The sequence below is a fragment of the Amblyomma mixtum genome, chromosome 1 (assembly GCF_055824585.1).
Source record: "Amblyomma mixtum isolate Tamu chromosome 1, ASM5582458v1, whole genome shotgun sequence".
Classification (NCBI taxonomy): domain Eukaryota; kingdom Metazoa; phylum Arthropoda; class Arachnida; order Ixodida; family Ixodidae; genus Amblyomma; species Amblyomma mixtum.
In genome coordinates this window covers 224,480,559-224,495,346 of record NC_143012.1, presented here as the reverse complement: position 1 = coordinate 224,495,346, position 14,788 = coordinate 224,480,559, and the positions used below count along the sequence as shown (strand labels likewise).

Below are 14,788 nucleotides of genomic sequence, written 5' to 3'. Positions count from 1 at the left end.
CTCAAAAACGAATCGCTTAACTACGGGCATCATCGAATCCAGGAACTACCACACACACCATACCAGAGTCACTGTCGAGTGTACAGGGTCGTCCACTCTTAGAATGCGCTAGCGCATAGCCATGCTCTTTGGAGGGTCACTGCGTCCGAAGCGGCGGCGCATCGAAGCGAAGCACCACGTCCAGGTACACCTTCTGCGCCACTTTGCTGCGATGAGTGACTGTCGCACGCGGTGGCCCTCTGAAGAGTGCGGCCATGCGTTCGCGCATTCCAACTAAGAGTGGACGACCCTGTACAGAAACGATCACTGTATGGTCAGGAGACATTTTCGTTCGCCTGGACTGCGTATACCCCTGGAATTTGCGCTTAGGTTCTAAATTATCCAACAAGACTTCCATGCCAGGCAGATGGACTGGACGACCTGTCCTGCTACACAGCCGAAAATAGGGCCCTTCGGAGCACTTGGCCGCCACTGAACAGAGTGAGTCAAAATGGAGCAGCTGCCACCACCGAACACAGAGGCTTGGACAGAGGCCCGCGGGGACAGCCCTGCCTGTAATACGTCTGAGGTGACGTCTCGGTCCTCATCGCATTACATCTTCAGGGATTACGACGCGGAGCCGGCTCTTTATTAGATCGAGGAAAATGGCGTAGTATGCCGAACCCCTGGTCAGTTGAAGACGCCGGATCCGCAGCAAAATAATACCACACTAAGAGCATGAGCTTACCAAGCTTAATTTTGTGCACAAGCCAGCCCGGCGACCCTTTCCGGCTATGCCGATGATCGCTTTCTAAAACCAGAGAATTTTCTACCAAAGAACCGCCCCGTGAGTGTTAGGGTTAAATGTGACGGCAGTTACTGTCTCGGCAGCTGGCAAACAAATGAACACAGGAAGGAGGAAAAGGCAGGTCCCTGATTTTGGAAGTTTCCACCGAGTGCGCATGTTCAGATGAACTTTGGTTACGTGGTGGTGGAAAACGTTTATTTGCTCTATTTTAAAATATTTTTTGCGGCTTCAGATGGAGTCTTCCATCTTATCAGGGTCGGTTCCCCTAGTCCAGGGCTCCGCTGAGGGTAGCTGCCCTGCGTGCACGCCTTAATAGTCCTTGTTGGACTTTCAGGATGTCGCTGGATAGCATCCTCTCCCACTGTTCCGCACTCGGGTTTTCAATTATGGGTATCTTGTCTATTTTCTGGCATGCCCATGTGGTATGGTATAATGTTGGTTTGTCTCCACACCACGGGCACTCGCTCTTGTACTGTGTGGGGTAGATTTTACTTAGGATGTTTGGGCACGGGAATGTTCCCGTTTGTAACTGTCACCATGCTACGGCGTCTTCTCTATTGAGTTTGTTACAGTAGGCGCTTCCACGACACTCGAGAAAACTAATGTCGGCGCCGCCATCTTGGACAGGGTACGGGTTGGTGACTTACGAGCTTCCTCCGCCTTTACAACGAACAAAGCCGGCTTTCGAAAGCGTTAATATAAACCGTATGCATTTTCAGAGCACAAGTTTTGCAATAGTAACACTTCGGACAATTACTGTGCAATGAAAAGTCGAGTTTCAGCCGAGATGACTTTAAAGGAAAGATCGGTCAGCTGACGTAACGCGGCCACGGTCATCGCACTCGAGGAACGAACTAATCGGGGCGGACGGAGGTAGACGTGTACTCTCCTTAATGGAAACTTCTAGAATAAGGGCTCCGCCATCCCTGTCACAAATTGCAAGGTGTGGCTAAGAGCCTTGGCGGTTTTTACAGCAACACCGATATGACGGACCCCGCAGAATTTAACGCTTCATGGTCCGTGACACGGCAAGCCGAGGCACTGAAGGCGCGGTCTTTCAATGTGCAGTGCGCGGTCAGCGCCACGAAGGATGATCATTTCGCATATACGTCAAGGAGACGAGAGTCTTAGGAACTGAAACAAAAATGACGCTGAAAGCGGCTGGTCTGGCGAGAAAAAAAGTAATGCATGAGAAAGAACACATCCCAGTCATCTTGCTTCTCGTATCGACAGAGGGGGCAGTGAAATGACATACATTCTGTCTCTGGCGAAGGTAAGCTCCAGTTTCTACTACATTGTACTCGTGTGGACTGACCTTTCATTATCAAGGCCCTCACGCGAGGAGGAAACTTTAAAAGCTATACACCGCTCTGTGCGTAATTGCAGCCACACAGAGTCAATTCTGCAGCATAAGCGAATAAGAAGCTCCATCCCGATGACACTGAAAAATACGTCCCAATAGCGTCCTACTAGAAAAAATACAGAACACTAGGCGGGGAAGACAAACCACGTTAACTCGAGAACTAAAATCCAGTAAGTGCTTTGTGTGGAATGTTATCCCGACAAGCAGCTGGTTAGTACAAGCCACCCCTAGCGCAAGTCATTGTGCCACGCCCCCTTCGTAGTGGCGGCGGACAAGTGCTGCTTTTATGTAGCCTGCTGTCCTGCCCTCGCGCTGAGAAATCAGTGAGAATTTACAAGCGTATACCGCACATTCCCGACAGATTGTGCTGCCCTTCCACTACAGTAGAAAAAACGTCCACAGATTAGCGCGTAACTGCACCGAAAGCGAAGTACAGACCAGAAAGTGAATTGCAAGGATGGAAATCCCCTAGCTTCCAGTATACAGCTGATAGCGAGAACGCATACTCAGAACACCGAAGGCGACACGCAGGCCACTAGACGCGAACTTATCGGAGGTGAGGTTTCGAACTGTAGCGGAAAAAAAAAAGCAGGCTACTCAAGGGTACCGCTAACCTTCAGCAGCCTACACTGTTACACAACTCACGCCCAAATGTCACGTCCGCAGGTGCAAGCCTTTTTGAAGTATCAACCGTACGGAAGAGTTAACAAATACGAAAATAAAAAACGACTACTCGCTACAGCTTCAGCAAACTAACCGGTAGCTGCCAAAATCATGTCGGCTGCGTCTTAGCGCGAAAGGAACCTAACAGGATGAAGGCCGCCTGGCGCGACGTTACGAAGCCAATAAAACACTGCGGAAACGCCCGCAACCCGGCAGCCAAAGGCAGCAAAAGCCCTACGCGGCGACCCAGTGCACCCAATTTGATCAGTTCCGAGAGCGCTTCGCTCCATTTAGGGGCCCCGGGCGGAATAACGTGGTCGAGCGGCTCCGCCCTCGCTGCAGCACCCTAGCAGTAACACCGGTCGACTCGTGCGCGAACGATACACACGCTCGCCGGTGGGGCAGGCCGCACACATGGCGCGCATGTGTTTTTGATGAGGACGCGGAACAAGACACTAACAGCACGTGCGGCGAAAACAAAACGCTAGGCCGGAAGGCAAACGCTGGGTGCATGACAGCTACACAGACGCGAAGCGGAGAACCCAATTACAGCACATCTGCAGCGCTCGGCAACGTCACAATTACAAGGGCAACTCTTAGAATATTGCACTATGAAATAGCTGCCCAGGAATATACAACAGAAGGGAATGCATGCAACAAAGCAGGGGCGCACGGCTTCATTCAAATCGATAAGAAAGCAGGCATTAGGCTTAGGCAGCGGTATTCCCCGTTAACGTCACGTTCGAACGATGCCGGTTACATAAACGAGGAACTTAAAGGTTACGTGGCGACTGTCACAGACTGCGGGCGTTGAGCGAGCGGTCCAACGTTCCAGGAAGGACCGCTTTTAGCGGCGTTACAAGCACGCTTATGTCACGTCAGCTAGGAACGCGGCTGCCGGCAGGACGCCAGTCCGGTCTAGCGAGCGCTTTAGTACGCACGGCAGTTCGAGCTGTTGGAGCAAACGGGGAACGCTAGACAACCGAGAAGCCGTGGGTGTGTCGGAGGCACCGAGCACGTCGTACTCGAAGGAGCTGGAGGAGCCCAGGATCGCTCTTATCAGCGGCGGAGCGAAGCTGCAAGGGGATGACTCGAGCAAGGAGTGCACCCGATAACGCCTCGAAGCCAACAAACCGGCAGTTTCGAGTGCTTGAGCAGAACTGCGAACCGCAAACAGCGTCTGCTGAGGCGCGCAAGACCCGAAATCCCGGGCGGGAGGCTGTCAAAAACCCATGGCCCCACACTCGTACGCGCAAGCTCGACAGCTCTTCTAAACTGTAGCGCGCGCTTGTCAGAAGCCCTGCCTTCGTCGGTCACTAACCTTGGCAAAGCATTAGAGAAAGAACTGCACCAAGCGCAGCTGTTGCTCCTAAGTAGGCACAACCCGGCTTCGGGCGAAAGCAGCGGACGCTACTGCAAAACAGACGCGGCTACACCGAGCGAATATGCAAACGCCAGCTGAAAGAAAGTGTTGAAACAAGGGCACAATACCTTTTCCGCTGAGAGTAGTACTCCATTCACGGCGAGCAGTAGGATAACAAGCGTCGCTTTCCACATTCCTCCGACTAGGCGTAGAGATAATCCGTGTAAGACGGGCCTCAAAAGTTCCCCCGGCGAACAGCGAGCTACGAAGGCGAGTTTCCCTAGGAATCGAGTATCCACCTCCGCCCTCCGCTTGCGACCATAAGCAACAACACAGCACACGCACAAGCAGCAAACTATTCAGTCACCATTGCCGCTTCTTGATATTTCAACCGCGCCACTAAGAGGCCTAGCCGCCTAGCGGATGTTTGCGGACGGAGGGACGCCTCCGCCAAATCGCGCTCCGCGGGCACACGCCTCGCTCCGCCTGTCGGCGTCTGAAAGAGACCAGGGCAGTTTTTAAATACAAGGTTGCTTGGCTGCGGGGGCGAAGTTTCGGTTTCGCTTCTGACGCGCGAAATGCGTATGCGCTTTTGTGATCGTGTTAGGTTTGCACCAAACGTTCAGGGACAGACATCAGGGGACTTAATAGTACTTTATTCAGTTGTGTTAATACTTTGGGGGAGGTTTGTAGGACCAGCTTTTTATTCCAAACGGGCATAGGCGGTATCTCCGGTGTGAAACAGAAGTCAAGGGCCAATTGGAGTACTGCGTCGTTTTCTCCGTAGCGTCTACTGCTGTTCTACTTGACGACTCCTGATACTAATTTCTTAATGAAAAGTGAATGAAAAGGGTTCTCCACTTACCGCTAGCTATTTATCGTGTTCCTTGATAAGCATGCCCCTTTGGAGGCCGTAACGGGCACAACGCCATATCCTTCCTTTTTACCGCAATGAAAAAAAGAAGAAAGAAAGAAACGCTCTACACGCAGCTTTGAATAGCAGTCATAGATAAAATCATTCCAATCAAGACTGATGAGACCAACCGAAAAAGTACAAATAAAAAATAAAAAACTAGTACTGCTTATCCTACACGGTAAAATTAAACATCAAACATGTTCGCTACTAGCAATGAGTTAATAACTAAACGTGATGTGCGCGGAAAGCATTGCCGCCTGTCACAGCTAAAAATTTTCACAGCCGCTCTGACAGCCATTTGTTTTTGCTTCATGTCAAAGGGGCGGTTCTTTACCGTTACGAAAGAGCGCGGTGAAGCATGATTAGCACACAGGTTTGTGCTCCGTTGTCAGTACGGCAGTAAGTATAAATTGCGGCCATGCGTGCAATGAAAAAAATAAAAAAACTAAAGAGCAATTAACTTTGCCAAAGTCGGGCGATGTGATTGTTTTCTGTTTCTTTTTGTGCATGTGTGTGAGTGCTCATACGCCTTATAGACACGAATATGAACTCACTATAGAAGGCGAAAAACATGAAAAGCAAGGCAGAGGGAAATGAGTCACGACACAAGTGACAGCGATGCCATTGAGGAACATTTCATGTGCCAGCCTGCTGTTTAATTTATCCGTTGCCTCTGATGTTTTTTTTTTTTTTTTTTTGTGTACAGCTCTCATCTCCTGCGGCTCTATGGGTTCATTTTCTACCGATCTAGAGGCAGACAGTGGCGTGCAATACGACTGTCCGTACAGGCGTCGACAAATGAGACGCGCTAATGACAGCGTGTGCCGATATGGCGCTTCAATTCAATTCAATTCAATTCAATGTTTATTTTCCAACTCTAGGTTGGGGGGCACCTCAGCGAAAAAGCAGTTTCTCACTGCTTGAGAGTGCCGAGGGCCCTCGCATACATCAGCAGGCGACAGTTTTAGCAGGAAGCTGCTTTACATGGAACATATTACAGGCATAAACACAAGCATAAACACAGGTATAAACACAGGTATAAACACAGGTATAAACACAGGTATAAACACAGGTATAAACACAGTTATAAACACAGTTATAAACGCAGGTATAAACGCAGGTATAAACGCAGGTATAAACGCAGGTATAAACGCAGGTATAAACGCAGGTATAAACGCAGGTATAGACGCAGGTATAGACGCAGGTATAAACGCACTTTGTACTTTACTTTATGACCCCTGCATCAGCGGGAGCAAAGTGGCGTACAGTACGGCCCACTGATGCGATCGCGGGGCCTCAGCGCATTCGCAGTAAGCATGACGGCCGGTCTTTCTGCGCATAGGCCTGATGCCACTCATTCTAGCCGCATCTAGGCAGCCGGGCTTCCCGAAGTGTGGAGGCCACGCGATCGCGTGTTCCCTTTAACAGTGGACCGTACTCTACATGCACTACGCAATCCTTCACTAAACTGGGTCGCATCGCCACGTTACAGTCGTGCATGCTGTTGAGACAGCCTAAAGGGGCGTCATTTTGAATTTCCAGGCATGTCAGTTTTCTCTATTTGGTCTGGCACCCTCCTGCTTTCGGAAACGCCGAAAATGTGGTGTTGAATGCGATGCATTTTTGTCGATGCTCGCCCGGTATACTGGGTACACTAAGCTTCATCTTCCCGACTGTAAATACGCAATTAGCTGCAAGCCATTAATTAGCACTATGAACGAAAGATGGGGGAGGGGCTTAACCTTCCCCAACAGCCGCTCTGTTTCGTAATATAGAATATCGGCCCTATCGCCAGGGCTGCGCTCATGCGCTGTACGATTCGGGCACCGGTGTTTAGCCGCGTGTACGCACAGTCAGCGTCAAACGAAACGCGAATAAGGCAACTGTAATGGAACCGGCAGAACGAAATTTCACTTCAGAGCGTTGATGCTTGTTGGGTGAGTTGGTTGTTCATAACTGCTAAACAGTGCGAAAACTTGACGGGAGAACAAACTGGACACGACACGAGCGCTGTTTAACAGACTCGAGGAAGGCTGAATACTGGCGCATCTGATTTCACTACGATAGCGCGAAGACCACTGCGTGAAAGTAATAATCAACCCTCTCTATATTTCCTCCATAGCGGCAGATATCCTTGTTTTTTTTTGTGTTTTTAGTTGAAGGGTCTCAGCGATTACTTCGTCATCATAGTAGTAGCTTCGTTATATTCCTTGTTCACTGAGGTTCTAAGGGTAATTGTCATTCGTTCGTTCTATCCATCATTTCGTTATAAACCATTTTGTTAGCACGAGGTTCGACTCTATATTCTGTTTGCATTTCATTTGACGCTTACGGTATATCTTTGATCAGAGTTAATGCCTCGAGTAGTGGAGCCGCACTTGCATCTGACACGTCATTGGTAGGGCCCGGTAACCCGTTCTAGCTCAGTTCTTTGTTTCTGATGATGAGGCTGCAAAAAATGCTAAAGTGACTTTCATGATGCACGTGTTCGATCAGATTTGGCGGCTTTGCTGAAACAATCCCCATTAAATTGTCGCTGACGTGCAAGGAGAATCGCAAAACCACAGAAACTCTCACTAACCTCTCGGCAGGATTTGTGTTGCTTTGATTCATATATATCCCACATGTTCTCTCGGTGAGACACATGAAGTGTGGACGCAGCGTGCGTGGGTAGAGGAATACACTGTCGGCAAAGTGGTCGAAACGTGCTCCCGGTTGTTGTCGTTTTGCTGTGGACGAAAGTTTCTTGGCAATTGCATTTTTTTTTGTCTCCTGATAAGTGGTTTATATACTTAATTCATTGTCATCACTCTCGCTCTCTCTTCCAGGTGTTTGGTGCGGGTTGGGAAACGAAGGAATGAAGAAGGCGATAGCGTAGTGCTTCAGCGAGCGTTTATCTTGGTTCCCTGCACCGCTCAATCTCGTTCGTCGCTGTATAGTTGCAGTGTGACTTCACCGCTATCATGGCGTCAGCCGTCTTCAAGCGTAGTTTATTCACGGAAGTACACGTTCTGACACTAATACAAGTTCTCCGCCGCCGAGGGAATTTCCTTGTTTCGCCACTGATCGGCAGTCCGCGAGGTGTCCTTCGCGAAAGGTGGATTCCCACTGTTGCTCTTCCTGTATGAAAAGTGAGACAACTGGTGGGTAAAACGATCGACCGCAGATACGCCGAGGTGTCGTATGTGCGCGACTTTGGCCCCTTGCCGCACTCGTACTTGTCTGATCTTGGTTGTGTTGTCGGAGTTTCGAATTTCCCTTTGCAAGAACGCCTCAGTGTGGGCCGTAACCGCCCCTGACATCCACTCGTGTAGGAGTGCATGTACAAAGAGCGTGCTGAACGCCCGTTTTCGGTCCAGGCCGCAATAGCGTAGCCATAAGTACGACCGAAGGGGGTTTGGGGCTGCATAGCATTCTGATATTGAGAGGCGGGATAAAGAAGGGTAGACATATTTTACCGAAAGAACTGGGGGCTTTTCCTCAGCTTTAACTGCGTGTACAATCCTCGGCCCGCTTTTCATGACGTTCGACGCGTTTGCAAAAGTTGATCCAAGTATATACAGGGTGTTTCACCTAAGACTTTCTGCAATTTTTAAAAATAAGCTATTTGAATTAGATGCGCGCTTTTTCTGGCACAGCATTGTCAGTGGTGTAGTACATCATAATGCAGCTAAAACGTGCTAACTAGCAGACTTATTAACCAATATTTAATAGTTAACTTTTAAACTATTACCGTTGGCCTCGTTAATTATTGAGGGGCATGTAGCCCACCGTAAGTAATGTCCATATCCGTTTTTAGAATTTCGAGAACGCAATTATCCTCGACGCTGTGGCCCAACAAATTTCGCCCACATCGCGCCAAAATACATGCGGTTTGAGAAGCTTGCAGGCAAAGCAACCTCTCCAGTGAACCTAACTCGTCGAGATAGCCAAAATTTGTTGGGCCACAGCGCCGAGGATAATCGCGTTCTCGAAATTCTAAAAACAGATATCGACATTACTTACGGTGGGCTACATGCCTCTCAATAATTAAGGAGCCCAACGGTAATAGTTTAAAAGTTAACTATTAAATATTGGTTAAAAAGTCTGCTAGTTAGCACGTCGTAGCTGCATTATGATGTACTACATCACTGACAATGCTATGCCAGAAAAAGCGCGCATCTAATTCAAATAGCTTATTTTTAAAAATTACAGAAAGTCTTAGGTGAAACACCCTGTATAGTTACCGTCTATAGTACGTGGTAACTTCAACAAGTTAATTATTCGCCGTTTCCGTATGTATCGTTGGTACATCAAGGAAGGAAGTGTCGCACCCACACTGTGTGAAGCGATCCCGATGCGCTCGTTTTGTCGGCACCGTTCTTAACTTTTGGTGAATGGCTGATGGGTTCTTATGCGCCTCTAGTTGCATTGCTGGCTGCGATGCATATGCTGTAGTGGCGGGCACCGGATGAATTTCCATCACTTCGTGTTCTCTGATGTGTATCGAAACCTCAGTAAAGGGGCGTTTAGCATTTTTACTTTTCAACAGCCGCTATACTCGCGAACTGTGATTCGTGCTGAAGGTATACCACAACGCTCGAGATACTGGCTCGACTCTTTTGCTTTCTCGTCGTTTCTTTACCTTGGCCCTGGTGCTCGCGTGATCCTCAGGGAGCTGCCAGGCATCCGTGCAATACAATACAGTGGCAGCCACTGCAGCGCTCTTCCAGCTTGTTTCGAAAGCATTAACGTTGAGCTTTTGTCCTTCCGTCCCAGCCGTTTGAAAACGGTCACCAATGGGGTTGAAAAAAAAAGCCTAAGGAAGGAAGATGCAAGGCGAAACGGGGATGTGTATTGCGGGAGGCAGGGGGGTGGGGGAGGTTTGCAATGCAGCTGGTATCATGTGTCTAGGGGTTGTCCTATATATAAAAAAAAAACGCAGTTTGCAGCCGCCGTGGTGGCTCAGTGGTTATGATGCTCGGCTGCTGACCCGAAAGACGCGGGTTCCATCTTGACCACGGTGGAAGCATTTCGATGGAGGCGAACTGCTAAAGTGGCCCGTGTACTCTGTGACGTCAGTGCACGTAAAAGAACCCCAGGTGGTCGAAATCATCCGGAGCGCTCCACTACGGCGTCACTCACAGCCTCAGTCGCTTTGAGACGTTAAACCCCATAAGCCAAACCAATTTGCATTGGAGTTCTTCCATCTTTTTTTTTTTTCGCACTGTTCTTAACGTCGGCGCCAAGAACTGAGGGGCGTAGACGCGTCTTTTTACGCCACTGTATACTGAAAAAGAAAGGAACGAAGGCAAAGTCTACAGTGCTCATGAGGTGATCTCCGATGACGCATACCCACGGCTGTCCCAGTCGGTCACGAGCCGTCCGCCCCCTAGTCGCTGCAGCACGCGCAAAACAAGGCAAGGCGCACGCAAGGTAGACGCGCCACCTAATTGGGGGTAGGATGTCGGTCACACTGAAGAACGAGGCTGGAGACGCTGACTGTCCCGCTGTGCGGCAGCTCACGTCCTGCCAAGAAGGTGTCGTCGACACGCAAGCGCAGCTAGTGTTCTCTGCCCATTGTTTTCTGCGCTGACGGCCATCCGGCCAAGCGCAGCTACTAGTGGGCCCAGACAATGGCAGAGCTAGTCGAGACGCGCGTCCGGGACGAAACGGATGGGGGACTACATGCGGAGCTGACACGAGATAGCGGGGAGGCAGTCGATACCGCGCGGATGTGAGGCATGCCGCCTGCTCTGTAATTGATAGCGAACGGCAGAAGCCCAGAATGCGTGCGTCAAAGTCGCCGACTTTACTATCGCGATGAAAAGAAACGGTAGCAGCGGAAAGCGTGGCCTTCCGCGCAATCAGCGCAGCCTAGTGCCGACCCGCTAGTATAGGAGGATCCGTGTCCGACTGCGATATGCAATTGGCTGTCGCTTGGCAAACCGGAGCTTTCAGTCGACGCCGCCGTAGCGCTAGAATCTAGTTCCGACCAGCGCAATCGCACCGCGTGTGTGTTCCGAGTGCCAAGAGGGACTGGCGGATGATAACCTTCCTTGTCATTATGCCAAGCGAGTGAAATACGGCACGCTTTCCTGCTGTCACGATGACTGCGTGTAGAAGAGAACAGAAGCGTTAAGTTCGAGCCTGATGATCGCTGCTTCCTAAGTCTGCATCGATTAAAAAGAAAAGGCTTCAAGAAATAAAAACGATGATTGGAAGTGGTGCTGCACATCCGCGTGTTATTCTCCTACAGCGTAGGAGCTAAGCTACCGGATTGAGCATGGCTTGAGTCGTTTCAGCTTGACAAGAAAATCATGCCGCGAGCGCTGGACACCGACAGGATCGCAGTGATCGCTTTGAACCGCCAAGAGATTCCGCAGAGAAAAATTGTGGAGAATACCCGAAGAGTACTTTCGACGGTAAACAGTTTTGAAAGCCTACAAAACTGAAAGTAGACTCTCGGACCTTCCTCTCGGTTCGCGGCCAATTTCCGCGACCGCGGAAAAAGACCTACTGATTATAGCAATCGCCGACGGCAACACTTTTTTAATTGCCAAACAGATCAAAAACGAGCTCGGGCTAAACGTTGATGTCCAGGTGGTTCGACAGCGCCTCCACGAAGCGTGCCTTCGAAGCAGGATAGCCTTTATTTTCAGATCACCACAAAACCGCCCGTCTACATTTCGGACAACCGCATAAGGATTGCACTGTGGAAGATTGGGGCCAGATGATGGTCACAGATGAGAGTACCACGAAGGGTCACGATAGACTGAAAGTGTGGCGTCAGGACACTCAGCACCCTAGTGTTCTAGAATTGCGATGCTCTTTGTAAAGATGTGGTCCCGAATTCATTCAGTTAGCGCTGCTGTTAGTGCTGCCGTTAAATTTTAACGAGTATAACCCGACGACGAATGTTACATAAGGGTGCGACATCCGAGTTTTCAAAGGTCATAATATATCAACTCAGAGATTCAAAATAAGAGTTCTCGGCTAGCTTGGCTACTTTTTGGCTGCTGCATGCCATGAATTAACGGCTCGAGGTGCATTCTAAGCGAACGAACAAAAAAAAAAAAACAACCATGCCACAGTCACAACGCGGTCCCTGTTTTAGTGCCAGGTGCCTTCTTCGCTAAAATATACAAGAAAATGGTTTAGGTACAGCAGCGATTGGGCTAAGGGCATTGTACAACTTTGAAGCCCGTAGGCACTCTCTTAACTTTTTCTTTTTACTTTATGCAGCTTTGATCCCACCTGCTTCAAGCGAAAAAGCCTCAGCGGGCGCTGCTCCTGAATGTGTGGGAAGCCATTACAGCCGATGGGTTGGGTCCCCTTACACGACTACATGAACGGCTCACTGCAGCAGAATACTGTAATATAATTGAGCATGTTGTCCTGCCTTATGTTTTGGATGGACCATTCCAGAAGGGACGTTTTATTACAAGCATGACCTTTCTCCAATTCGTACTACACGTTCCGTGGAAGCCTTGCTAGAGAACCTTGCCATCCGTTAAACTTTCGTGTCCAGCAAAAGGAGCAGACAGAAATCCAATTGAAAAAGTCTGAGGATTTATTAAATGACACTTGTGAAGACTGCAGCTCCATAAAATTAGCAAGACTCCCTTGGGCTGCTGTTCACGCCTAGAGGGACATGCTTCGCTCGCCTCCATGTCGAGGCGCATTCTTTCCGAAGGAGGCTTTCGCAAATTTTATTAATTAAAGCAAATTATGGTTTCGTCGAGCAATCCTGCTTTCTGATAAGTTCAAATTTTGTACCAGCTTACGCTTTAGTTTGAATTGGTCTTCATATCCTTCTTAGAAAGATAAATTCGAAGACATTCACGCCTCAGTTCTCTACTTCCAGCAGTCATCGTGGCAACAGGAAAGCGTGTCGTATTTCACTTGCTTAGAATATTGACAAGCAAAGCTTATCATCACCCGGTCACGCCTGGCACTCCCAACACACAGGCGGTGCGATAGCACCGGCCGGAACAAGATTCCATCGCTACGGCGGCGCCGACAAAAAAAAGTGCCGATTTGCCTAGCGACAGCCGAGGCAAATCGCAGTTTGCCACGGATCTTCGTACTATGCGGGCTGGCGCTAGGCTGCGCTGATTGTGCGGACGGCCACGCTTCCCGCTGTTCGCGTTTCTTTTCATCGCGAGGGTACAGTCGGTGTCAAAAGTCTCCGGACCAAGTGTTCCTCTAACGAAGCCGATAGCTCTGCTATTAGTCGGCGGCTGGGGACCACACTTGTGGAGGTAAAAGTTAAATTTTTGTTCTTTCATCTCCACAAGTGCGGTCTCCAGCCGCTGTCTGATAGTAGAGCTATAAGCTTCGTTTGAGGAACACGTGGTCCGGAGACTTTTGTCCCCGACTGTACATCTCTAGGAAAGGTTGTGTGTTGCCGCTGTCGTGTCGTTGCTCGAGCGGAATCAAAGAGCGAAAACTAACAATCCAGAAACTTCACTGTGCGTGACTGTCAACGACCAGCGCTAAGATAAGAAAGACGGATACGCTGCAGACCGGTACCGTTCTTCGCCATTCATTGTACGTTTCGCCACGTTCGTTTCCTTAAAGGGCCACTGCCCAGGGTCCGGACATTTTTGAAAAACAAGCCCACTGCATAGATGAGGCATCGAAGATAACCTCTGCAAAATACTAGAGCCATGCGCGCCCCGAAAAGCTGCGAAAATTCAAATCAAAGCCCGTTCGTTCTTTCCTTCCTTCAAAAACGGGCCCGGCCCACTACTCTGCACCCCGCTGACGTCAAGGGGGGCTACTTTCGCTAAAGGCACTCCATTGGTGCATCGTTCTGACTGACGGGAGAACGTTGGGCGTAGCCTTGGCGTCGCGTCGTCTGCACAAGGCTTTCCGCAGCGCCTTCTGTTCTGGCGCATGCCTACAAACCCGCATGAAGGAACAAAAAAAAAAAAACTGCGGAGGGAGCGTGCGGCGACAGCCTTGAACCCTAGCCATAAAAAGTAAAAAAATAGTAAAACTGAGGGAGTTGGTTCGCCCCCCCCCCCCCCCCCCCCGCCGTGATCACGTCACGAGACGCTCTGCGTGCGCGCTCCCTTCTCAGTTTCTTTTCTTCTATGCGAGCCCCCCAAAACAAGGTTTTAATTAGTAGTGCAGCAGAGCCTTTCCCTCGCTCGCCCACTTGACCGCTGCGCACACACACCGCTTATCTTTCGTGCATCTTGCGTACGCCTTGACTCCAATGAATGACATATGCTTTGGAGCGGAGAAAAGACACAAACACACAGAACACAAACACGCATGGAGAAAAGCAAACGGGCGGTTGCCGGGTCCGCGCTTCGCCGTGTGTTTCGAACACAACCGACTTCCGCCCCTCCGCTCGTGAAACGGTGGGGAGGCCTAAAAGAAAATGAAAAGGTGGCTCGTTAACTGGGAATGACAAACAGATGTATGAAAGGATGCGCTCGCTAACAAGTCTAGGTGGTCGAGCCGATCGCGCCTCTCGATCGTTCAGTGTGCGGAGAAAATGCAAAAACCAAGAAAAGAATTCTATTGAAGGCGGGGCCATGACATCGCCCTGTGACGCACTCCACAGACACCACGCCTCCGGCTTACACCGGAGAAGGAAGGGGTGATTTTGCCTTGCCGAGCCTACTCGACGAGGAGCGGGAGAGAAGAATTTCGAGGAGGGAATGGAAGGAGAGGAGGCTCGCTCAAAGAGAGGTAGAGAGT

General features: G+C 49.8%; 2 protein-coding genes across 2 annotated transcripts in view; one reads left to right on the top strand and one right to left on the bottom strand.

Annotated features, from left to right (window-relative positions):
• Positions 1 to 4,621, bottom strand: part of LOC149371051 (syndecan-4-like) — a 108,357-nt gene extending 103,736 nt beyond the window's left edge. Inside the window, exon 1 of the mRNA XM_089564495.1 lies at positions 4,305 to 4,621. Coding sequence (XP_089420621.1) covers positions 4,305 to 4,370 — 66 coding nt within the window. The 5' untranslated portion in view covers positions 4,371 to 4,621. The remainder of the gene's footprint in view (positions 1 to 4,304) is intronic.
• The window catches only part of LOC149371048 (uncharacterized), a 287,128-nt gene that overhangs the window by 122,353 nt on the left and 149,987 nt on the right, over positions 1 to 14,788 (top strand). The window lies entirely within an intron of this gene.